This window comes from Aspergillus heteromorphus (genome assembly GCF_003184545.1).
Source record: "Aspergillus heteromorphus CBS 117.55 chromosome Unknown BO70scaffold_16, whole genome shotgun sequence".
NCBI lineage: Eukaryota > Fungi > Ascomycota > Eurotiomycetes > Eurotiales > Aspergillaceae > Aspergillus > Aspergillus heteromorphus.
The window spans coordinates 429,990-454,502 of record NW_020290421.1 but is presented as its reverse complement, the minus strand read 5'-3'; the positions used below and the strand labels follow the sequence as shown (position 1 = coordinate 454,502).

The following is a 24,513-nucleotide window of genomic DNA, read 5'->3' as shown; positions in this document are numbered from 1 at the left end:
TCGGTATCAGTGAATCTCATCCCCATTCACCCGCTCGCGCTCGCTCTCGCTCTCTTACTTCCTCTTCCTCCCTCTTCTCCTCCCCTTCTCCTCCCACTCTTCCTCCTCCCCCAACCCCGGTTCTTCTTTCTATCCAACCGCACTCTCCTTTCACCCTTCTAGCTACTGAACTCGCTCGTCTCCCGCCGGATTCGGATCCCGCACCTGGATATCAAAGATCAACGATCAACGATCAAAGTAAGTTAGTTTCTCCTCTCGCGTGAGATACGGTTACTGTTCCGGTATGTGCTGGTTTGGAGCGGGGATTGTGGGGCTGGTGTCGCGTCACATCGCATCTTGTCTTGTCTTCTCTTCTCTTCTCTTGTCCTGTCTTGTCCTGTCTTGTCTTGCGTTGTTGTTTGTCTTGCGATGTGATATGATGTGGTGTGCTGTGTTGTGCTGTGACGCCACGCGATGGGGCGTGATGGCGCGTCACAGGATGTGATAGATGGGGCATATTGCGTTCTTGGAGCCTTGCTGATATTGTCTCTTTGTTTCAATTAGGTGAAGTAGGTCTAAGCTGTGAGGCCATTCGCCTCAGAAAGAAGGGGAGTGAGGAAGAGAGGAAGAAGGCAAGAGAACAAGCAGCACGCAAGCAAGCAAGATACAGCAAGATATAGTACTACAACAAGATGAACAAGGACAGGATGGATAAGGTGGACGATGTTATGGATCAGGATGTGAGTATGCATTTCTATTTGTCTTTGTGTTTCTTTCTTCTATATTCATACATACCCTCATAATTCTCCTTTACGTACATACATCTACGTATCTACCATCTATCTATCTTATATCATCGCTCTCTTCTTCTTTCTTTCTTCTTTTTATATATATCTCACTGTCTCTGCTCTCCCACACCCCCCACCCCATATCCCCCCCGAACCTCAACCCCCACCCTCAAAGGCATTTGCCAACCCACTCACCAACCTCTCACAGTCCCAGTCCCAGTCCCAGTCCCAGTCCCAGTCCCACCCCCAAACCCCAACCACAACCACAGCCAAAAACCGCCTAACCCGCACCTACACCGAACGCTCGCCCAGCCCGAGCCCCAGCCCCAACCGCACGCGTCCCGACTCCTCCACAAACAAAAAGCCCCGGCTCCCATCCCCCTGGACCCAAGCAGGCGATCGTCTCGAAGCAGCCCTGGACCGCGAGATTCGCGCGTACGAGCAGGTCATCCGCTCCCACGAGGCCGAAGTGGGCGCGCACCAGGCCTTCGTGGAGAAGAGTCGGCGCATGTTTGCGGACGCGGTTGAGGTGGGGAGTATGACTATGGGAGGTGGTGATAGTGAGAATGTGGAGGTGGAGATGAAGGTGGATGTTGATATTGATGGGGATGTTGATATGGATGTCGATGTCGATGTCGATGTGGATCATGATGGGGATGTGGATGGGGATGACAGTGTGGATGGGGGCGTGTCTCTGGGAAATAAGAAGAAAGACGAGAACAAGGAGGAGAAGGAAAAAGAGAAGAAGCTGGAAGAGATGGAGATGAAGAAACGCGGTTCGGGTCTCACTTTCGACAAGATGCAACCGTCAATGGGACCGGTCCCGGGACGGGGAATGGACACCTATCTGTATCCTGGGGGGATGAAGAGCACTGCTGCCGGTGCCAATACCGGAAAGCTCACAGGCACAATTGAAAAAGGCTGTCTCACCAGCTCTGTCCCCGGAGGTGTGATCCACGGACGACAACGCTTCGGATTCAACATCTACGAGGATAGCGAATTGCCTAATCTGAACCCGGACCAGAACCAAGACCAGACAGCGACCCATACAGAGACTCCCCTGCAGGGACAGCAAGGCAGCGCAGGCGCAGCCGTGGACTATCGCGAGGTACAAGCCGAACGAGACTGGGATGAGGATAAAGAGAACATGCACGTGGATGCCGAGGGACAGCTGTTTCTCCTGCAACAGATGCAGCAACACCAACTGCAACAGGACGCGAGAATGGGAAATCAGGTCCAGATCCAGAATCCCTCTACCACAACCACCGGCACTCGCACCCGCACGGGCACTGGCACTGGCACTAATACTACTACTAATACTAATACTAACACCACCACCACCCCCCAAACCAACCAATTCTCAGACCCCGACGACGAGATGACCCTCGACACCGCAGTCGATACCCACCACCATCACCACCACCACCACCACCACAATAATACCCGCACCTGGACCCCCACCGACCCATCGCACTTCATCGACGAAGACGCCGACACCGAGATCGACCCCGACGAAGCCGAATTCGGCGACCATCTGCGTCGAAGACGGTACCACCATGCCCGTCGGCAGCGGCGCGCACAGAACACGTCGATTCATACTTCTGCATCATCTTCGGTGCTTGCTCGTTTTGGTTCTGGTTCCGGATCTGCGTCTGGCTCTGGCTCTGGGTCTGGATCTCGGGCGATGGAGGGCGTGGAGATGGCCTCGAGAGGGGCGATTGGCGGCGGGTTGAGCGCGACGGAGGTTTCGTTGAGTGCCTTGTCGTCCGCGAGGAGGGTGTCGAGTGGGGGGGTGGTGGGGGATGGTTCGGCGAGGGTAGTAGCGGGGGGTGGTTCTGGTGGTGGTTCGGGGGGACGGACGAGAAGGGGAGCGAGGCGGTTGTGAGCTGAGTATTTGCTTGGCTGGCTGTATCAGGGATAAGTGCCATTCACACACACAGTTAATGGTTCATACTTCATGTATCATATGGTTCGCGATACTAGGCTTCAATTTCGGATGGGATGGGAGGAGATGTACTTTTGTCGAGGTTCAATTATGAGGAAAGGATGGTTCCGCTATTAGGAGGGATACAGCCATCTAGCATGTGGATATGAGGCTGATAAAGTATGGAGTAACACTATCATGGGATGATCATGTTGTAAATGAATAAAATAAAATAATGAAATGCCACTGGCTATCGAGTCCTTTTCTTCTTCTTCCTCCCTCAATGTTTTGTAGCTCACAAGTGAAAGAATATGGCGAGATGAATAAAAACAAATAAATACAAATCTGCCCAAGAAAGAAGAAATCGTACGGAAGAATCCTACCTCTCTCCCAGTATTTATTTCTCATGGTGATCTCTAAAAAACCTAAACTTGCAATTAGCCCGGTCACCTAGTACGACTACGTGGATGAAGACAATGAAGAAGATCGAAAATCCAAAGCTCATAATGCAGTAAATTCCATAACGGATGAAGCATGCTGGCGATTATTTGCCATCCCGGTCCTCGCGAATCCTCCCAATATTCCATCCCGTGTCACTCACTCCAGTGTTGTCTTCGACATTCCATAGACGACGAAGACAAAGTTTGTGTGTGACACCGAGAGAGGGATACAAGCAGCACTTGCTGAAAATCTTCAAAAATCTCAAAAGTCAATATGCATCAATGATATTGGCAAGTTGGCAGTAAGCACAAAATCCAAATCCAAGTGCTAAACGAAATCTCCCGGGAAAAATCTTCAAGAGTAACGAGTGATGATGGTGTTGGTCAGTAGATACCGATCCCAACTAGACCAAAAAGCAAAGTCCAAAGTCGAATCTCCCTTTCTGTAGACACATCTCAAAAGAAACCCGGGAAGGTGCTGCGATATCCAAATCCCTTCTTGCCGTTCTCACTGCCCCTGGTCTTCGGGGTCAGATGCCAAGCGCCTCTGTTGTCCGTCTCGACGTATGCGAACATCTCGAGCAGATTCTCGATTGTCTCTCGGCCCTTGAGAACGTCCTCGCCGATGGTGCCCGTGATTTCCGCGGTCTTCTTCGTTTGGAGCTCATGCAAGTTCTCGTCGATGGTGTTGTTGACCAGGATCTTAACGAACTCGACCTTGCTTTCCTGACCGATTCGGAATAAACGGCAGAATGCCTGGAGAAAAAAAGTGTTAGAAGCTGCGAAATATCGGAGGTTAGCGTGGCATCATCGCAGTCCGCACGCATACCTGTTCCTGAATGGCTTCGTTCCACCACAAGTCGACGAGAATGCATTTGTTGGCCGCAGACAAGTCCAGCCCTATGCCGCCGGCCCTGAGACTCGCTATCAGCACCTTCACGTTGCCATCCTTGGCGCGAAATTCTTCCATGCTCTCTTCACGGGCCGCCATGCGCATTTTTCCTGTCAACTGTATCATGTTAGGGAAACTCATGGCCGTGACAGGTTGAAAATCTTGAGCACTCACGCATCTACATTCCCACCCCTGCGCTTGATACATGATGCTCAGAATCCGCACACAGTCCAGGAACTGCGTAAAAACGACCACCTTGACTGACGGATCTCCTGCCAGCCACTCGCTGATGATTTCGCAGGTTTTTGTCAACTTAGCACTAGGCATGTGTTCAGCGCAAACCGGGATCCAATCTGTCTCCTCATCGGCATCCGGCTTGTCGTCCTCTTCATCTGCTGGTCCGGGCATGGCAACGTGATAATATTTACCTCGCGGCATCTTCTTTGTTGCTTTCTTTTTCCGCTGCAGCTGCTTTTTCGTCTTCTTCTGTTGTGGTTCCTCCTTCTCTGGCGGGTCAAGCTCGATTTCTTTCAAAGCTTCGTAAGCTGCTTCCTCGATGACATTTGAACAATGGACACAGATTGGCTTTCCATCTGCAGAAGTCATGTCATCATCCAGTAGGCTATAATAGCATTCCTCGCAATACATATGCTGGCAAGATGTGATCACAGCATTCACCGGGACAAAATTGCATTTGGGGCAACTGGCTCTTTCAAGCCGCTCATCCCATTGCCCGTCTTCATGAAGATCACACATGAATTTGTAATAGCTTTCTGTCAATTTTGCCCTGTCGCCATGAAGAGCCTCCGTGTAAAGACTCGGGGCTTTGTTGGAATCTTCACTCGTCAGTACCGTGGTGTTCATGCGTACTGATATAAGCCATCTGACAATCTTGAATGAGGGATGCTCTTGGTTTACAGCCCTCTTCGCAAGCCTCACTAGTACTGTCATCAGATGTCCATCCGATAACAGTCTTTTCACAATAACCTGAGTAGTGAGCAAATGGCTGCAAAACATGCGCAGGTGCAGAATCATTGCGAGAAAACATCGGTATTGATCAAGTTTGGGCTGTTCAACATGTGCCTTACCTGCATCGGTCAGATAGGTGGTGGCAGTAATTTCAGGGAAAAAAGGAGGTCAGTCTTCTTACGATTGATGTTCTCAATGTATACCTCCTCGATTGCATTGTAGATCTCTTGTTCTACTTCACAGAAGTCCACTCTCACGATGCGTTCCTTGACATCAGGGAGCTTGATAACAGGAAGCGAAAAAAGTCGACTCTGATGCGTTCGACGAAAGAGGAAAGATCGTAGCAAGTTCACCAGGCGTCCATGTGCATTCTCATCCTAATATTTACAATAAGCGAGCTCTCCTGGACGTTGGATAGTGTGGTAGGTACTTTGCAGAAGGTTTGGGTAAAATAATCAAAATCGCCTAGGCAAGGTACACCGAGGAAAAGAAAATGAGGATAAAATTCCTCCAAATAACTTCAACTATCGGATTAGCAAATATATTACTTCAAACATGGCTGGAAGTTCTGAGCTATTCACTTGTGTATTGGGGTGCCACTCAGCACCCATTTAAATCGGCCTGTAAGACCACGGACAGCGATGGACACTGATGAAAGGTGATTTTTTATGAGATGCCCTTCTGAAGATCTCGTTAGATTGACACAGATGCTGAGGAGGAAGCCTTTCTGACCGTCGAGTATAATTCTCAAGAATTTGATCTGATGTAAAGGCCCGGCTTCTTCGTCAAATCTCGTTTCCCACCAGTCGATAATCTTCTGCCTATCAAATACCTCTGCTGGAAATCCACAACGCGGATAAGACCTTCTCACTTCCTCATACGTAGTTATTCTAGCAACCTGTTAGTTTCATGTTTCATTCAAGGTTGAAGCTCCATTATACATACATAATATCGTACTTCTCCAGACTTTTGACTGGATCAAGAGTCTCCAGTCTCGAACTAGACTTGTACACGAGTACGTCGCCTAGTTCTTGTTCCTCGCAATGTTTGATGATCTGGTCCTTCCTGCTGCAATCAGAGCGTGTCCTGCACTTTCATCGAGCTGGCATACCAATGGGTGACCAAATGCGACGGCACCACGATGAGAGTGGTCTTCACCGGATCCTCAGGTTCAGTAGGCTTCCCGTCCAGTATATTCGCTGGAGTCCAATCAGACACGGTCGTTGAGTTAATAAACCATACAATCCAGGAACTAACTTACCAAGAGATTGGATTGTCTTCCCAAATCCCATAATATCACAGAAAAGGCCACCATGTGGAGGGTGAGTTGCATTTTCTCGGTCACGCTGTATGAGTGAGCATGGAGTATCTCTAACTCCCACTATATGTATGGCCTACTCACCATCCAAGCTGCCCCTATAAGCTATTCATTGTGTAAGCCCCTACATATCAAGTGAGTTCAACAGTGGCTAACCTGAAAGTGGTATAAGCTCGTTTTCAGCCCCTTGATTTTCCAACCAAGCTTCCCGTCGCTTTTCACCCCATAGGAAAATTTCCTGGTTGCCTCGAGCACCTTTCGCTTGTCAGACCGGGCTTCTTTCTTGTCTGCGGCAGGAATACTCGCGACTATGTCTGTGAGCGCTTTTTCCTTATCAAACTTTACCAAATGAGGAATCTCCCGCAACGCGGCACTGCCATGGGCATCTCCAACAACGCTCGGGCAGAGGAGATGCGCCAAGTATTCCTTATCACTCATTCCCTTCTTCTTCGACTTCTTCCTGGGACATTGGTATCCATCACCGCCAGAAGCACCTCTTTTGCGTTTGACGCCACTTTTCTTGTCCTCTTTCTTGGCCGCATCTTTGAGAACAATTTGAAGACCAATGTCCATGCTTTTCTGCTTCTCGTCAGCCGAAACTCGGTTGGGTCTCGCTTTCGTTCGACGTGTCGTCTGTGTACGCCCATTGGATGGCCCAGCCTCATCCTTGGTCGGCATCTTTCCAGAAGTGGAGGGTTGTCCCGGGTCTTTGTCTAATTGATCTAAGATGGCAGTATCATCCTGATCTCCGAGTGCTTTTCGGATGGAAACTCTTCTCAACCGGGCATTCTCTATCTGTTTTGCTGCTTTATATAGAACGATATCCTTGATAGACGGGTTCTCAAGGCTTTCGAACCATCGCTCAATGTCCTCGAACCTGGAATTGTTAGCCGTGGTGATGTTGCATATCCCGAATCGGAGTACCTACTTCGCCTTGGATAATTCGGCCTGAGCCATGGCCTCGATTTCTTCTTCGGGCCACTCGTCCTGGGATCCCTGTTCTTCTGTGTCATTTTCAAGATTCAATGAAGAGGACTCATTGTGAACTGATGACGAAGATGAAGAAGACGCTACGATCCTAACCGATGAAGAACTGGGGGAATCTTGAGCATCGGTGCCACTGAGGTGTGGTTCTGTATTTTCCTCTCTTTCGCCTTGAATTTGAGAGGTAGTGGCATCTGCATCCCCGTCTTTTATTGCGCCATCAAGCGATTTGAAGAACTCGTCAAAGGTGAGGTTCCCAAAGCCTGTCTCCGCAGTCGCCGAAAGATCCACCGGCTGGGTTTCCTTATCAGGAACAAACAAATGATCCTCCTCACTAGGAAGGGGCACAACTGCCGGTCCAGTCGGCAGCGCATCCACATCCGACACAGGACGTTCAGCTTGGGTCACTATAAGGACATTCAGCATTAGTCGAAACGACCTAGTCATTTCAAAGGGGCCGCTTACGCTGATCATTTCTGAGACCTAACCGGCCCATCGCAAACGCGCCTTTAGCCCCGGAGCGTTGCCTCCTGTCTCTAATGGAGTCAGCCAATTTCATGCTGACATCAAGAATCTCTGCCTCCTGGACAGGCTCGGCGCTTGCGCCCTTGGCTGCGCCCTCGGGTTGAGGAGGCTGAGCCTCCTTGTCCGGAGGGGACTCCATTCTTGCGGTAGTTGACGAGCGTTGAAGATCACGGGTGAGTGCTTCAAGGAAACGAGGGGAAGAGCGAGATATGCGGGAAGGCGTGGAAAGAGAGATAGGAGAGGAATTGGAGAGAAAAGGGATGCTTGTGAATCTCGGAGTAAGAGAGATCGGGTAGATGGTTGAGTGGAGGTGTTGAAGGCCCGTGGGGGGTGGAGGTGGCAGGGGATGCGAGGCGTTGCGAGGGCGAGAGAGTGGCTGCAGATCAAGGTGAAGAGAGGTGTTGAGAGGAGGTGGGGAAGGTGAAGAGGAGGATCACAGGATGATCAAGAGAAGGGAGGAAGATGATGAGGAGGGCTGCGAAGAAGGTCGAGAGAGGGTTTATATAGTGGGCCAGGGGGAGGGCCAGGATGAGAGAGAGAGGGAGAGGAAAGCGAGGAAGAGAGGGAAGAGAGAGCCAAAGCGAGGGCAAAAGAGAGGCAAGAGAAAGGGAAGCAAGAGAGAGAGAGAGAGAGAGAGGGAAGAAGAACATAAGAGAGAAGCCATGGTGATGAAAGAGAAAGAGAGAGAGAGAGAGAGAGAGAGAGAGAGGAAGAAGAAGAAGAAGAAGAAGAGAGAGGGGAAAAGAGAGGGGAAAAGAAAGTGCTGCCTGAAATAGGATCGAGGATGGCAGGTACGCCGGGGTGCCTGGATGCCCTATCCAGAAGGCAATGCAAAATAAAATGGTCATGCTCATGTGGATTAGAAAATATACTAAGAACACATGCACTCCAGACCTCGCGGTCTATAAAAAAAATATTACACTTCACGAGACATGCACAGGAAAGTTCAACTCAAAGATCAAAGACGGATATCATCACTCATAACCACCATCGCCCAAGATTTACCTTGCCCGAACCCGAAACACCAAACAGAAATTACATCTCGTCAATGGCACAGTTGGGATGCATCACATAGACCGTCCGTGAAGATTGGCCGTCTTCACCGGCATCCACCAGACCCTCGCCGCGGATGGGCATCAAGATATTATCCTATCCCGGGTTAGTCAAACCGCCGGACCACAAAGAATCAACAGCAACAGGGTTGAACATACCTTGATCATCCGCTTCAACACCTTCACAGCCAGAGAGCGTTCGTTCTGTAGATCTTCCTCCGTGTCGATTTCAGACTCAACTTGCTCCAGGTACCACACAAGAAGGTCCTCCTGTTCAACACCCTCACCGGACTTGGATTCGTCATCTCTGACACGACGCACCATGAGGTTCAAGATCTTCATGTACTTGTCATACGTGATCTTCGTCCTTGTCCGCTGGGGCTGTGCTGGCTCCCCGTCTTCGCGCATGGGGCTGTCGCCCTCGCGATCACGATCCCCCATCTCGTGGTCCTCTTCGGCAGCAACACCATCTTCCACTGCGGCTTCGTCGTCTTCCACCTCGACGTCGTCTTTCTCGACAGTCACGATGCTCTGGCGGAGCAGGTCGTAGGCTTCTTTCACAAAGCTGGGGATGATTTCCTCCACACAGTTCGCTTTGGCAACAGCCTCCGAAAGACGAATCAGAGACTCGAGCTGTCGGACGGTGATGCGGTACGAGGAGCGGCCCATTCCTCCTTGAGCGTCGCCGGCGCGAAGCTCCTTGTACTTCTCAACCAGATAGGCCTTGGCCTCCTCGGTGAAGACGGGCTTGAATGTGCGTGCGAACCGAATGTAGCGTAGCAGTTGTTCGGTGCTGAGCTCCGGGTGGACGGCCTCGTCCCGGTTCATGTGAACATTAACAATGTGGTCGGCCAGATTGCGGTCCACACTCTCATTGGGGTCGTCTCGGATCACGAAGAACAGGTCGAATCGACTCATGATGGGAGCACTGAAGTTAAGGTTGCCACGTAGCGTGGTCTTCGGGTTGTACCGTCCTCCGATGGGGTTCGCAGCGGCGAGAATCGACGCCCGAGCATTGAGGGTGGTGTGGATACCCGCTTTCGCGATGGAAATAGTCTGCTGCTCCATGGCTTCGTGGATGGCGACCTGGTCAGCAATATCCATCTTGTCGAACTCATCGATACAACAGATACCGCCTCCGTTCTAGATTTACACGTAAGTTCACCTCGGGCACAGATTACCATAGGGAAGGGTCACCTACAGCCAACATCAGGGCACCAGCCTCAATCGTGAATTCGCCTGTCTCGGCATCTTTGACAACGGACGCCGTCAAACCGGCGGCAGACGAAGCTTTACCACTGGTATAGACCGCACGAGGGTGCAGCGAGCAGATATACCTGAACCCGCGTGAGTAACGGTTCTTTCAACAACGCAAAAGGAACAGGGTGAGAACCTACTTCAAGAATTGACTCTTACTGGTTGACGGGTCACCCACAATGCAAATGTTGATGTCACCACGAAGCTGCAGGCTCTCCTGTTCCGTAGACTTGCTGATACCCGAGATAAGCTGCAGCAGCAATCCCTTTTTGATTTGACGATGGCCGTAGATCATAGGAGCGAGAGAGTCGATTAACCGGGAGTAGATGTATTCGGAGTGAACCAGGTTCTTCAAGTCCTGGACCTCGTACGGCGTCAGGCTCTGGAGAAGGGCCTCCTGGGCTTGGTCTTCGTTGGCTTCGGGGTCCCGGTTCTGGTTCAGAGAAGCCAGGATGTTGTGAGATTGGCCATTCAGCTGCTGGTTGGACTGCTGGCCCGGCGTGGTCGTGTCGGGGGTAACCATGCAAGAAAGGAAGGCCAACCGATACGTCAAGTCTTTGATGCCAAGAGCCTTCAGTCCCGAGACGCCTCCGCCGCCGATTTCGCTTCCCCGGAAGGCGCCTTCGTCGCGAACCGCCTCCGGTCGGACACCAGGGAGGCCCAATTGGCTCACATCCGGGACCACGATCAAAGTACCCGTGAAGATGCACCGCTCACCAGCCTTGGCACGGTCAACCATCTCACCGCGAAGAATGACATCCATGGTCCGAGGCATGCTGCCAGTCGGGATCTCATGCGATGACTCCTGCAGTTTCACCTTCTGCCAGTCGATGAAGGTGCTCTTGCCGATATCCAACCGCCAACCGGAGCGGTTACCGCACGTGTTGTTCGGGCACTGCGAGGGCTCGGTGTACTTGAAGGTCTGTTCCACGTTGGTGACGACGGTCTTGCACTCCTCACAGATAAAGGTTCCTAGAGACAGTTCCGGTCGGATTTCCGATGTGCGCGTGACGGTACCCGATACGGAGACCAGCTTCCCGATCTGCGAGGTGCGAAGCTGGCGCAGACGGGACACCAGAGGGAGGTTGTAGAAAGCCAGCGAGAAGAGCTTGTCCGTCTGCTGATGTCTTGTTTTCTCCCGGATATTGCGCTCCAACTCTGGGTTGTCGGACACACTCGAGTTGCCCGCGATCATGGACGTGCCGGCCTGCGACGACACGCTGCCTGCGGTGGTGGCCTGACGGTGGGCGGCGAAATATTCCGGCTCATACTTGGCGATGAGATCGTGGAGGGCCTTGGTCAAGAAGGGCTGGAATCGGTAGTATTGGTTGGCGATCGCGTCCGCCAGGATCGGACTACTCATCGAGGTCAGGTGGGTGAAGTCGATGTAGAGGGTGGACAGGTCGAATTTGGACATGCCGTGGATCTGGGCAATGTAGTATTTGTCGCTCCGGACCTCCGACGACTGTGGCTGCGACGACAAGGGTGTTTCCTCCCGATAGGTTTCCAGCAGTTCGGCGAAGGCCTGCTGCACCTTCTCACCGGCCACATCGGTGACGGGGGGCGGGCCGGGGAGGTAGGGATTCCGCAGTCGGCTCACGGTGGAGGCATTGGAGTCGGCGACCTGGTCGTCGGGGAAGGCATGCATGTCACTCATGGGGCCATTGCTCTCGGAGGGCGGCTGTGGTCGGGAGCTGGGGATCTGATCGGAATGAAGGCGCTGGTTGCCGGCCGTGGAGCCCAGTTCGGACTGCAGCACGGCATCAAAGAGGGACGACATGGTGGGTAGCGGGAGGAAGGGTCCAAGGAGGGTTGCGAGGGAGGGTGTGGGGAGCTGAGCTGAATAGGATGTGGAGGGGATGGTGGGGGGGGGGGGCACCAAAATAACCCAGGACCAAGCTGCTGCTGCTGCTGCTGCTGTTCAGTCGCAAGGGCCAGCCTCAAGATAGATGTGTTGGTGTGGTGGAGGAGGTGGTGATTGCTGGTTGCTGCGGTTTCGGTTTTCTTTTCATCGAGCTTTGCGTGGGACGCGCGGGCAACACGAACGCGTCGGGGGGAAGGTTGTTGCGGTGCCGACGCGTTAAGTGGTTTTGTGTTGCAGACAGACAGACAGCTGAGTCAGACAGACAGCTGAGTCAGACAGACAGCTGAGTCAGACAGACAGCTGAGTCAGACAGACAGCTGAGTCAGACAGACAGCTGAGTCAGCCAGGGCAGCTAACTAACTAACTAACTAGTTAGCGCACGGAAGGCGGCGAGGGGGCGGGAGGTCGCGAGCCATCAAAACCAGGTATCAGGTTACTGAGGCTACTGGGGAGGCTAAGCTGGTTGTGGGCAAAGGTCCTCGAGCCCAGCGTGACAGCGTCACTTCAAGCTGGCACCAAGCGGATCCGTCCCAAGGGGCAGAAGGGCCCCGTTCCGCGCCCAATCAGGACCGGCGGAGACACTTTTCCCGGGGCCTGAGCAGACGGGCGGCCAATGGGGAGGCGGGCCTCCTGCCGAATAAACTTTCGGAGTCGGACTAGCGGGGCCTATTAGTTGTCCTCGACCTGATGAATGTTAGTACAACTAGTAAAGTAGTAGTCTAGTATGTCGTTCTTCTGATGTCGCGCGGGTAGATAAGCAAAGCAAACTGCTCGCTGCTGCTGCTCCCTCCTCCTCCTCCTCCTCCTCCTCCTCCTCCTCTCATTTTTCCTGCTGCTTTCCTGGCTTGCTTCTCTTTCCTCCCCCTCCCCCCGGGCCATGGCTTGAACGGACTCTCAGGTGGTCCGAGTTCATTCGTCCCGTTCCTCCTCAGCCTGGAGGCTTTCTGGTGATCTCACCTCCGACATGCAGTCCTAAACGAGCTCCCGCTCTCGTTGCCGTCCCTCACACCCGCCCAATCTGTCCCTTCCTCTGCCCCCTCCCCCTCCCTTCCCCTCCCCTTCCCTAACTCCCCCTCCCCTCAAATCAAAAAAGGACCGTCATGTCGGCGGACAGACACCCTGTAGCTGACCCGGCACCTCTCGATTCCAATTCGGGTGGACGGGGCACCTCGTCCTCCGAGTCGGAACACCAACGTGGGTTCCCTTGCCGCCACCCCCCGCCTCTGTTACTGCTGTTCCCTGTCTGACCCATACAGCCGACGAACTCACCAGCGTCCTTCCAGGCACTCCCGGCGATGCCTCTCATGTTCCCGGGAAGGTCAGACGGCGCAGGCACTTGCCCATGCCCATGCCTATGCCCATGCCCATGCCTGTGCCCGAGGATCAATCCTCCAAGAATCAGATCTTTTACTTCGTCGATTCCAATTCGTCATCCCGGGAGAAGCGGGCTCATGTGATGCGTCACCATGTCCAGGAGAAACGCAGGCAGCGAAAGTCCTCGCATCCCAGGAGCGACGGGGACAAAAAGACCGGCCGGCCGGCCCGGTACACCCCATGGCCGCAAAGGCGGCCAGACCTTGACCATCACGATGATTACGAAGCCTTCGCCCCTCAGGAGGGACCCAATGGCGCCCTCGCCCACCGTGACTCCCTGGTAGGTTCGAAACTCGCGTCGTCCCGCTGACTGACTGGATGGAACTAACGGGATGGTTGGTGCAGACCCCACTGGGTCTTCCGCTGCAGTCCCCTTCTCATTCAATCGAAGATCTCCAGCTGCCCTCCCCCGTCACCGTCCTCGATGCGTCGAGAAAGGATCCTTTCGACAGTCTGCCGGCGATCTGCTCTCGAGAGGATCTGGAGCTGGCCGACTACTGGACTAACAAATTGACCTACTGGTCGGGCCAGAACAAGTACATCAAGAACCTCGTGTTCAAGGCGGCGATGAACCACCCATTGTGCTTCCAGACGGTCATCCTGGCGTACTGTGCGCGGTGGAAGGCGCAGCTCTACAACGTCAAGGACAGCAAGGAGGCTGAGTATCACCTGGCCAAGGCCGTGGACGGCATCGAGGAAGCCAAGAAGGGACACTCGGTGGTGGACGAGGATAGCCTGGCGCTGGCCCTGACGGGGATGTCCTTGCACGAGGACCGGTTCGGCAATAAAGAAGTTGCCCGAGGATACGAGGACCAGGCCGTCCAGATCCTCCGGGCTCGATCGGGGACACAGAACACGGTGGAGGTTTTCATGCACTACGCACGGTACGTGATGATGCCACCACCCGCCGAGATGAGCGACGATGGCAAGCAGATGCTGGTCACGTTCCTCCGGGTGGCCGAGGTGATGATGCTGGAGCACAGCACGACGCCCTTCTTGGCGGCGGTGCCCCAGCGGCGGGCGGCGTTCCAGATGGACAGCCCTTTGTTCCCGCTGCTGTCCAGCGGGCCTCGCCCATCGCAGGTGCCGCAAGATGCCCGCATGTATGTGGTGCAAAATGCGCCCACGCAGGAGGTCACCCGAACGGCCGCTTTGATCTACATCACGGCGGCGCTGTGGAACCTCCAGGAATCCGCAAGCAAGACGGGGCGGTTCCTCGGCCATCTGCACAGCCTTGTGCGGGAGCACAGGTTGGACTGGTACCCTGCGTGTGAGACGTTTGTCTGGCTATTATTGGAAGAAGGGTACCCGTCGGACTTGAAAGAGCCGGAACACGGCTGGTCGACGGGGGTGCTGCTGAAGATGCACAAGCAGCTCCGACCGGACCTCCAGTTCCAGTACAACGAGATCTTGTTCAGTCTTCTGATGCTCACATCCCCGATCCGAGGCATTGACGACTTCGAGAAGGAGTTATTCCTGGCCCCTGCTGCCTGAAGTCCAATTTTTTTCGTGATACCCTGGATACCCCTGTCACTTTTTTTTTTTTTTTCTTTCTTTCTGTCTGCTGCCGATCGTGGAAGCACGGATTAGTTGTGTATGTACATTTCAACAAAATATAGCGCTCCCTTTGTGATTATCCATTTATACGATTTATCGATGAGTGGCAGACAATGCACGTACCAGACATATACACAGTAATACCTACTGTAGTAGAGTGGTATTCTGGTATTCCTTCCTTGGCAGTAGAAGTAGTAGTAGTAGTAGTAGTAGAAGTAGTAGAAGTAGTCCTGATTTCCCCCGCATTCCACCATCTGGTGCAACCCAACCAAGACCTTCGACCTTCTAGAATGGCCGGTTTCACCACCACGCCGTGCGACCACCCGGCCAGATCACCTCGATGTCTAACTGCTTCGGGAGTACAGTATAGTTACATACACACAAATATACCTCGACGGGCAAACTGGCTCACTCCCCCAGCTACTTCGCTACGGTAGGTAAGATAGGTAAGTAAGGGTAAACGAGAGTAATCTTCTAGAACCCAAACCCCCACCCGTCCTTTTGACACGATCGCCCACCCAGGATTATCATTAGCCCAGTAAGTATGCATCATGTATGTACATGTTAGTGTGCCACGTAAGCAGGAGCAGGAGCCGTAGCAGTAGCCGTAGCCGTAGCAGGGCGACAGAGTGAGAGTGACAGTGACAGTGACAGTGACAGACAGACAGACAGACAGACAGACAGCTCAAACTCAATTAATCGCGCTTGACTCGGGTGGTTAACCCAGCTAGATACCCACTGTAACTACTCTGTATAATAAGACTAACTTGCGGTATGTGGTATAGTAACTCGATACGTATTTGCGAAAACTTATTTTTATCCGTGTTGATGCATCGACTTCTACTGACTTACCTACCTACTTACAAGAAGCAAAGTACTTAGGTAGGCAGGTAAGTAAGTAGATGGCTACCTAGAAAAAGAAACAAATAGACCCCGAAGCTGAAGTTGTTGCTGCTGCTGCTGCTGCTGATCGGACGGTAGCCTACCCAATTACCGATTCCCGATCGCAAAGAGCGGGGTGTACTTACCATGTACGTATGGGTGGTGTCGGGTCGGGGTATGGGTCGGGGTAGTCGGGCTCTAACATACTTTCCTAGGAATAGGTATGTGCGGTAGGCAGGTATGATTTCCCGGGGAACATATCACATCGTGCGGATATAGTATCCGCTTTTATTTCGGACATGGGTTTGGTGATCTGGGCTTTGGGTTGGGATGGATGTAAGTGATAGGTACAGTAGGTAAGTAGGTAGATATGTATGGTACTTTGTGAGAGAATAATATAGGATCAGTAGTCGTGGTTTGATATGGAGAGAAGGGGTAAGAGGTAAGTAAGTAAGTACTTGCCTAGGTAGGGAGTTGGTCGGAAAGAATGGGTCGGTCGGTCGGTCTCCACCCCACCGCCCGCCCACGCCCACGCCCACGCCCGCCGTCCCGCCGTCGACCCATCCATCCATCCATCCATCCATCCACGATGGCGGTGAGCAATCACCATCCATCCCAGTCTATCTACTTACATAGATACATACTACTACTTACCACCCGGATGAAAGACTTCAATAATTTATTCCCCGTCACATCACATCACCACAGCCCCCCCCCCTCTATTCTACTATTCTCCTTATACATACCCACTTCCACACCTCTTCGAATAGTACTATTTTTCACTGCACTCCGTATTTAACCCTGAAACCCCTTGAAAGTTATCTACTAGTAGTAGCAACAGCAACAGCAGCAGCAGCAGCAGCAGCAGCAGCAGCAGTACTTTTCATCCTGCATCAACAGGCGCCCCGCTACTGCAGGTGGCCTCTTTCGGGGGGGGGGGGGGGGGGGGGGGGATTCACGGACGCGGTTGCCTTGGTCGCTTGGCTTGGCTACGCTTGGCTAAGCTGGACTGGGCTGACTTGACTTGACTGGGCTGACTGTCAGGCTGCATGCATAAAGACCATGCGGTCATGCTATGCTGTCTGCCTGTCTGTCTGTCTGTCTGTCTGCGGCGTGCAGTGAGTGGGTGAGTGAGTGAGTGAGTGAATGAGTGTCTGGACCGGGTTGGCAAAAGTACGATGCCATGCCATGCGATGCCATGCGACGAGATGCGCCAGCTGGCTGTTTTGGGTTTGGGGTTGGATTTGAATTTGGTGATTTTATGCGGGGATTACTTACTTACTCATTGATGAATAAGTGCTCAGGTGCAGGGATGGGGTTGATGGTGGTTAGTGTTAGTGTGTTTGGGATGGGGTTAGAGATAAAATAGAGGGAGGGGGTTGGGACGGTTAGTTGATTAGTCTTAGAAGATGGGGACGGGGGTGGGATTATCTAGATATTTAGTACTCCGTACGGACGGAGTAGAGATATATCGCTTTCCTTCTTCAACTGGTGTTTTCACTTTGGGTGGGGTGAGTGAGAACTCGGGCTTTTTAAAAGGCGATGGGTTTTCATAGTAGTATCATCTCAAGTTTAGCATCTTTGAGAGGCATTATTCTTAACTATATTAGGTTATATAAGCAGCCACTCTAGTTATCTACTGCTCGCCTATTTTTACCGATTTCTGCTATTCGGTAATTTCTCCACCTGATTTACCTCCTCCTCATCCATTTATCTGCGGACTGCTTATCTATGAGACAATTTACTTCTAATTCTTCATTGAATATGTCTATAATAATCGCAATCGCACGCGATGATACAAAAACATCACTTTATCTAGTTACTCCGTATCTAGTTGACTACCTACTTACGGAGTAACTAACTATGGTCTGAATTTGACAGCGTGCGAGAGGATTAGCTATCGAACAAAAGTAACTAGTGATGGCTCTCTTTTTTGTTTATTTATCTTCACTATCATCTCTCATTTTGTTCTAGGTATCTCTCTGGCATTTTGGACTTCTGGATCAATTCAATAAACTTACTCTGCTGCTTTTTATTGATAAAATCATTATCAATTCTACAGAGAGAGATATACTACTATATATATATATCACGGGTTGAGATCCAGCACTAACTACTATCTACTTCTGTCCCAGTTGAGTAGTAGCTCTCTAATTGCCTATTCCGCTTTCCAGTGGAGTAATTTTTTTTGTTTGCTTCACGCAGAAACACAGCGGGATTATCCAGTACTGCTATTTTATTTTATTTTTTTTCTCAAATAATAAGATCGGGTGGTGCTCTTCAGCAGCTGAAGACAAAACTAACCACCTAACACCGAGTCTTTGTTGACATCTCAAAGTAGACCGACCTCTAAAGCTTGCTTAATGAGGGAGCCGACAATCTTTACGTCCTCTTCCATTCTACCCCATTCTACACGATCAGAGACGATCCGGACTCTGGTTCTGTAATCAGTGATTTGAGTAGATGAGAGTTGTGTGGTTGGATTGGATTGTGGTGTTGGTCGTAGAGACTGGATTTTCTGATCGAGAGGAAATATGTAAATGAAGTGGGTTGCTTGAAGTCATTAAGGGGAGTGTAAGGAATAGTAAAGAGATGAAGTAGATAGAAAGGGTAAAGAAAGACAAGGAGAGAGTGGTGGCTGGTTAACTACTCGGCGGGTGATGGTGTAGTTAAGTGATGGGGTTGAGTAAGGTGAAGTTATATGTAAAAAAAGAAAAAAAAAAAAAGAAATAAGAGTCTAAACAGAGTGATGAGGGGAAGATATATAGGCAGATAGCAATAGTAAACACCATAGGCGAGTCAAATCAAATTAAAGTATGCACAGAGTCGCACAGCGAGTAAGTGTAAATCTTGTACACCGAGAGAGCCAGAAATCTGGACCTTTAAACTATATAGTATTGGGAGATGTTGGGCCGATAAAGACAGCCCAGCCCGAGGTTGGCCGAGTGGCTGTATATTTCCCCAGACTGGTAGAACGGCCGAGAGAAGCAAGTCAAAGTTGACAGTCGGCAGTCAACAGCTGTTTGCCCATTACATTTCGGACCAGCCGAGTCCGTGTGTTGGGCTGGGCTGGGCTGGACTGGGTTGAATGATGATATGGTCCATGCTCGCAGCACGGAGAACAGACAGATGACAGCAGATGATGGCCACAGACAGACCAGCCACACGGATGGCGCAATCATTGAATCATCTTCCCTACCTTCTACGGTGTAGTGTGATGCTGACAACCTGGGACTCGGGAGATAGACAGACGGGTGGCGTTGCCATCCTGCCCATCGGATTGGGAAGCTCATGTGATGGGAAATTGCCACCCTGCAAATAATCAAATGAACAACCACAATTTCTCCTTCCGGCAATTATTATTACTATTAGATTAATAGCATCCGGCTGCTAAGCTTTGTCGTCGCCAGCACTAGGACACACCCCGGGCCAATGCGGTTTAGCCCCGCCGAGTTTTCACCTCCAAAAGGGCTGCCTGATTTGGTCGTTGGTGACTAACTGACTAATAACTGGCAAGGATGGCCCCGGTCGGAACAGGAGGGGGAGGCTTGAAAGGTTACCTTACCTTCCTTATGGTCGCTGTAAACAGTACCAAGGGTGGCAAGCTCGATGAACCTGACCGTGAGTGTACGGATCATCGATCAGCTTGCTAGCTTGCTACTAACTAATGTACCTACTACATCGTAGCCATACGGGGTACGCTGTCAGGTGTACTCCGTGTGTACTCCGTGGGCACACTGTACAGTGTTGTCCCAGATAGATAGTGGATGGTTTTGCCAGTATCTGAATGATGGATAGTCGACAGAGCAGATGCCGAGAATGCAGCAAATCGCAATGAAACCGCCCCGTGTCAGATCCTTCGCAGGTGAAACGCTAGACAAACAGACCCCGATCTTGGCTCAACTGTCAAACACGATGGGCTATTTTCTGCAGCTGAAGACAGCTGAAGACAGCTGATACTCACCATTCACATCATCCTGTCCTCTGTATATACTATGTAAAATCAATACGTGGGACGGAGTAATGCTGGAGATGTTCGGGCATGTGGGTTTGCCCCTTGAGGGTTTGGAAGGGACAAACGGAGAAGTCCGTTGTGGGAGAGAGAGGGACAGGACCAGGACAGGCCCAGGACAGGCCCAGGACCGCACAAACCGTACCAGTGAGTCCCAACCCCCGGGGCAGGCACTTCCTTAGGGACGGACTTGAGTGGCACGGCCGAATCCTGACCCAGGGCTGAAAGAGGGATTGCCACCTCGCTACCGCAGGAACGGAGATTACCAGACGTTTCGGGGGTCGCTCCTACCAGAAGGGGCAGCCAGTGAGCCACAGCTGGTATCGAGATACTACGGGACCGTACGGGACCGTACCACTAGTTTGGGGGTTTGGGTTTGGGTTTTTGGGGGGGGGGGGGGGGGGGGCACTAGGGCGATCTATTGGAACAACTCAGCCAGCGATCCTCCATCCACCGCGCCTTATCGTCCCTCATCGCCCGAGTTCTCCCCAGCCACACCTTCGAAAGTGTCGTGCTCGCTTGTCAGGTCCAGTCGCGAGGGGGGATCAAACGTGGTGGCCCGACAGGCACGTCGAGCTATCTATCTATCACGCTCAGGCTCGCTCACGATGACGAGCCATGATCGTCGCGCGCTGTTGGTCAGGTTATCAAACAAAGTCAAAACTAGGTTGCAAACCGATCGGAAATCCCCTTCTGCTGGAGCGCTTCCTCGTCATCGACTGACCAGATCCATGGCTCCCCTCGTGGGTGGCACTAGCTCGACTCCCATTCCCACAAGGGAAGAAGCTCCCCCCCTGGTGCTTGGTTCACGGTCGCCCGAGATTTCCTTCAGCGGGATCCATTCTGCTCATTCCCGGGGGTCCAATTGGCATGCGCTGAAGGCCACTTTTCCCATTTTTTCCTTTCCCGCCGGTGGATCAGCAGAAAGAACGAAAAAAAAAGAAGGTTTTGTCCTGGTGGCTCCCCTCTCCTTAAGCTTCGCGTCCCTTGAGTCTATTGTGCTTTACTTTTTTCCTGGCTGGTCGTCGTTTAAACAACTCCCTCTTCCCTCCCTCCTCCCTCCTTCCTTTCCCTCGGTCGCTGTCTTCACTCCCTCGCCGCGATACATCACATCATCATCTCCCGTCGCGATCGGGGTCGATCAGATCATCCTCTTCCCGCCCTTGACGTAACCGCCAACTGGTTCCCCGTCTCCTGGGCGTTCTCCCCCCCCCTCTGCGGTTCTTGACCTGACCACACCATCAATCAACATTCACCCAATTCACCCATTACAACCACTGCGCTGCCATCGCCATCGCCATCGCCATCCCCCTCCCAAGGCAATATGGCCTTCTTTGATGATGGCCTGCAAGGCCTGCATCAATTCGTCCGGCGGGTAAGTCGGGTTTCGGTCGCATGTCGCGCATCTGGAGGAACGGACCACCGACCGCTGACCTCTCCTCCCTCTCAATAGAGCACCACCACCAGCGAGGAGGTGAAGAGCACCTCCAACTCGGCCTCCGACCTGGTCACCTCCCTGGTTCTCTCCTTGGTCGTGGCCGTGGCCATGGTCTTGTTATTCGTGATCCTGCGGCGCACCGAGCGCCGCATGTACATGCCGCGAACCTACCTGGGCGTCTTGCGGCCCTCCGATCGCACGCCCCCCTCTCCGACCGGCCTGTGGAACTGGATCCTTCACATGTACCGCCTACCCGATGAATATGTCTTGCAGCACCACTCCATGGATGCTTACCTCCTCCTGCGCTTCTTGAAAATCACCTCGATGATCTGCTTCGTCGGATGCTGTATCACCTTCCCCGTCCTGTTGCCCGTCAATGGCACCGGTGGTGGGGGTAAGCAGCAGCTGGATCTCCTGAGCATGTCGAACATCTCCTCGGACAGCTATGGCCGCTACTTTGCTCACACCTTCATCGCCTGGATCTTCGTCGGTAAGCGCTCCTCGCCGTACAGCGTTTGGGCGAGCGCCGGTGTCGCTGATCACCCTTCACAGGCTTCGTCTTCTTCACGATCACTCGCGAGTGCATTTTCTATATCAACCTGCGCCATGCCTACTCTCTGTCCCCCGCCTACGCCAGCCGCATGTCGTCGCGCACCGTGCTCTTCACTGCGGTCACCGAGGATTATCTCAATCGCGACAGGATCCGGCAGATGTTCGGCCCCGAGAAGGTGAAGAACGTGTGGCTGACGACCAACACCAGCGAACTGGACGACATGGTTCAGGCGCGCGATGATGCTGCGATGAAGCTCGAGGGCGCCGAAACGAAACTGATCAAGATGGCAAACGAGGCCCGCCTGAAGGCCCTGAAAAAGGGCAATGCCGAGGAGGCTCAGATGGCTGAGGAGTCCCTTTGTAACGACTCGGATGACGAGTCCGGCTCGCTTGCTGCCCGCTGGGTCAGACCCTCGGACCGTCCCACGCATCGCCTCACCATGCTCATCGGCAAGAAAGTGGATACGATCAACTGGGCGAGATCTGAGATCGAGCGCCTCAGCCCTGAGATCGAGGAGCTCCAGGCCAAACATCGGGCTGGCGATGCCCAGCTGATCTCGTCGGTTTTTGTTGAATTCCACGCCCAGACCGACGCCCAGCTGGCCTTCCAGTCAGGTTGGCATCACTGTTCCCTTTTCTCATGTCCTTTTTATACTGACTGGCACCAGTGGCCCACAACCTCCCCTTGCACATGTCCCCTCGTTATATCGGCCTGGAGCCTACTCAGGTCATCTGGTCCAACCTCCGCATCAAGTGGTGGGAGCGTCTCATTCGTTACTCCGCGACCATCGCATTCGTCGTTGCTCTGATTATCTTCTGGGCCATCCCTACCGCCGTCGTTGGTTCCATCTCGAACATCAACTACCTGACCGACAAGGTCCATTTCCTTCGTTTCATTGAAGACGTCCCCAGCTGGATCCTCGGTATCATCACGTCGTTTTTGCCCACCGTCCTGATGTCCGTGCTCATGGCGTTGTTGCCGATCATCCTTCGGTGTAAGTGGAGATCCCTAAACCCAGAACTCACGGGTCGAGTCTTCTAACCCCTGAATAGTGATGGCCAAGCTTGGTGGTGCCCCCAGTCTGGCTGCTGTGGAATTGACTACTCAAAACTTCTACTTCACCTTCCAGGTAGTACAGGTTTTCCTGGTCGTCACGCTTGCGTCCTCTGCCTCCAGTGTCGTCACCAAGATTATCAGCAAGCCTACTGATGCTGCGTCCCTGCTGGCCGACAACATCCCTACTGCGTCCAATTTCTATATCTCCTATATCATTCTGCAGGGCCTCTCGTTCAGCGCCGGTGCCCTCCTGCAGATCAGCGGATTGATCCTTGGCAAGGTCCTGGGAAGAATCCTGGACAACACCCCGCGGAAGATGTACAGTCGCTGGTCCAACCTCTCCGGACTGGGCTGGGGAACGGTGTACCCCGTCTTCACTCTTCTCGCTGTCATTGGTAAGATTCCAAACGAAATTCGTGAGGAGAAAGCAGACTAACGGGTTTCCACAGCCATCGTCTATTCCTGCATTGCGCCCCTGGTCCTTGGATTCGCTACCATCGGCCTGTACCTCTTCTATTTCGCCTACCGGTACAACATGCTGTACGTGTCCAACGCCAACATTGACACCCAGGGCAAGGCCTATGTGCAGGCGCTGAAGCACCTCACCGTGGGCTGCTACCTCCTGATCGTTTGCCTGATTGGTCTCTTTGCCATCGCAACCGCCGCGAGCACCATCGCGCTCGGTCCCTTGATCCTCATGATCATCTTCCTCATCTTCTGTATTCTCTACCACATTGCCCTCAACAACGCGATTGAGCCGCTTGTGAACTACCTGCCCAAGAACCTGGAATCCGAAGAGGAGGCTCTGCTCTCTCGGGAGCAGACCAAGCTCAGCTCCCCTGGCGAGGTCTCTGACGAGGGCCAGGCCAGTGGCTCTGGGGCCCGCGACAGCGGAGTGGCCAACATCGATTCTGCTGAGAAGGGCCTGACCGTCACGGACGTTGAGGGACCCAAGCCCAACTTCCTGGCCCGGTACTTCCGTCCCGACAAGTACGAAAACTACGCGCACATGCGCAGCATCTGCCCCACCGGCGTGGAGCCCATCAGCTACTCCACGGAGGTGGAGCGGGACGCCTACTTCCCTCCTTCCATCAAGTCGCAGCCCCCTCTCCTCTGGATCCCGCGTGACGAGATGGGCATCAGCCGACAGGAAGTCAAGCACTCGTCCAAGGTCATCGAGATCACAGACGAGGAGTCCTGGCTGGACGAGAAGAACCACATCTGCTGGGATGTGGACAAGGGGGTTCCCCCCATCTTCAAGGAGAAGGTCTATTACTAGAGGCAGTGTGGTCTGTCAGATGCAGCAGGCCGGTGTTGTGTGTGTGTGCTCTGAGACGCTCTGTTGTCGATGGCACCTGGCCTGCCATGGTTTTCGGTGGGAAGTTCTGTGGTGCTTGATACCCAAGGAATGGCTAGCCCGGGGGTCGCATCGGTGACCCCCCGCCTGCTTCCGCGATAATACACATGTTCCCTTTCTAATACTAATAAATGAGTCGCGCGTGTGATGTAATGTGATGATCCTGGCGGAGGACTGCCGTGGGGTGTGTGTGTGTGTTCTCTGCCCTGACGGCCGTGATGTTACATAGTGACTACTACCCAGCATAATGAAGATGGTTGTTGGATGAGATATGCAGATTTGAATTTATGAT

At 52.8% G+C, this 24,513-nt stretch overlaps 7 protein-coding genes across 7 annotated transcripts; 4 read left to right on the top strand and 3 right to left on the bottom strand.

The window, feature by feature from the left end:
* Positions 1 to 671: 671 nt before the first annotated feature.
* On the top strand, positions 672 to 3,319 carry BO70DRAFT_397369 (uncharacterized protein; the record flags this gene model as incomplete). Its single annotated transcript, XM_025546699.1, has 3 exons — positions 672 to 719; positions 976 to 2,544; positions 3,146 to 3,319. 3 exons carry the CDS (start codon positions 672 to 674, stop codon positions 3,317 to 3,319), a joined length of 1,791 nt encoding a protein of 596 aa, XP_025398480.1.
* On the bottom strand, positions 3,200 to 8,440 carry BO70DRAFT_338462 (putative SNF2 family helicase). Its single transcript, XM_025541201.1, has 14 exons — positions 7,760 to 8,440; positions 7,239 to 7,701; positions 6,467 to 7,187; positions 6,395 to 6,415; positions 6,254 to 6,338; positions 6,104 to 6,191; positions 5,938 to 6,057; positions 5,725 to 5,882; positions 5,574 to 5,673; positions 5,423 to 5,510; positions 5,174 to 5,369; positions 4,198 to 5,111; positions 3,961 to 4,140; positions 3,200 to 3,887 (listed from the first exon to the last, which is right to left on the bottom strand). Exons 1-14 carry the CDS (start codon positions 7,956 to 7,958, stop codon positions 3,588 to 3,590), a joined length of 3,633 nt encoding a protein of 1,210 aa, XP_025398479.1. The 5' UTR covers positions 7,959 to 8,440; the 3' UTR covers positions 3,200 to 3,587.
* Positions 7,986 to 8,511, bottom strand: BO70DRAFT_57601 (uncharacterized protein). Its single transcript, XM_025548553.1, has one exon. It carries the CDS (start codon positions 8,467 to 8,469, stop codon positions 8,203 to 8,205), a length of 267 nt encoding a protein of 88 aa, XP_025398478.1. The 5' UTR covers positions 8,470 to 8,511; the 3' UTR covers positions 7,986 to 8,202.
* A 145-nt stretch (positions 8,512 to 8,656) lies between these two features.
* Positions 8,657 to 11,955, bottom strand: BO70DRAFT_380417 (MCM DNA helicase complex subunit MCM6). Its single transcript, XM_025545412.1, has 4 exons — positions 10,269 to 11,955; positions 10,073 to 10,208; positions 9,031 to 10,014; positions 8,657 to 8,968 (listed from the first exon to the last, which is right to left on the bottom strand). The coding sequence occupies exons 1-4, from the start codon at positions 11,906 to 11,908 to the stop codon at positions 8,855 to 8,857; spliced, it is 2,874 nt and encodes a 957-aa protein (XP_025398477.1). The 5' UTR covers positions 11,909 to 11,955; the 3' UTR covers positions 8,657 to 8,854.
* An 879-nt stretch (positions 11,956 to 12,834) lies between these two features.
* On the top strand, positions 12,835 to 14,923 carry BO70DRAFT_363013 (uncharacterized protein). The gene is made up of 3 exons (XM_025543464.1): positions 12,835 to 13,186; positions 13,249 to 13,646; positions 13,712 to 14,923. The coding sequence occupies exons 1-3, from the start codon at positions 13,093 to 13,095 to the stop codon at positions 14,858 to 14,860; spliced, it is 1,641 nt and encodes a 546-aa protein (XP_025398476.1). The 5' UTR covers positions 12,835 to 13,092; the 3' UTR covers positions 14,861 to 14,923.
* A 5,420-nt stretch (positions 14,924 to 20,343) lies between these two features.
* On the top strand, positions 20,344 to 21,256 carry BO70DRAFT_57473 (uncharacterized protein). Its single transcript, XM_025548551.1, has one exon. It carries the CDS (start codon positions 20,426 to 20,428, stop codon positions 20,987 to 20,989), a length of 564 nt encoding a protein of 187 aa, XP_025398475.1. The 5' UTR covers positions 20,344 to 20,425; the 3' UTR covers positions 20,990 to 21,256.
* Positions 20,869 to 24,498, top strand: BO70DRAFT_316763 (putative DUF221 domain protein). The gene is made up of 6 exons (XM_025540360.1): positions 20,869 to 21,192; positions 21,271 to 21,745; positions 21,808 to 22,422; positions 22,476 to 22,802; positions 22,861 to 23,259; positions 23,314 to 24,498. Exons 1-6 carry the CDS (start codon positions 21,142 to 21,144, stop codon positions 24,141 to 24,143), a joined length of 2,697 nt encoding a protein of 898 aa, XP_025398474.1. The 5' UTR covers positions 20,869 to 21,141; the 3' UTR covers positions 24,144 to 24,498.
* The last annotated feature ends 15 nt before the right edge of the window (positions 24,499 to 24,513 follow it).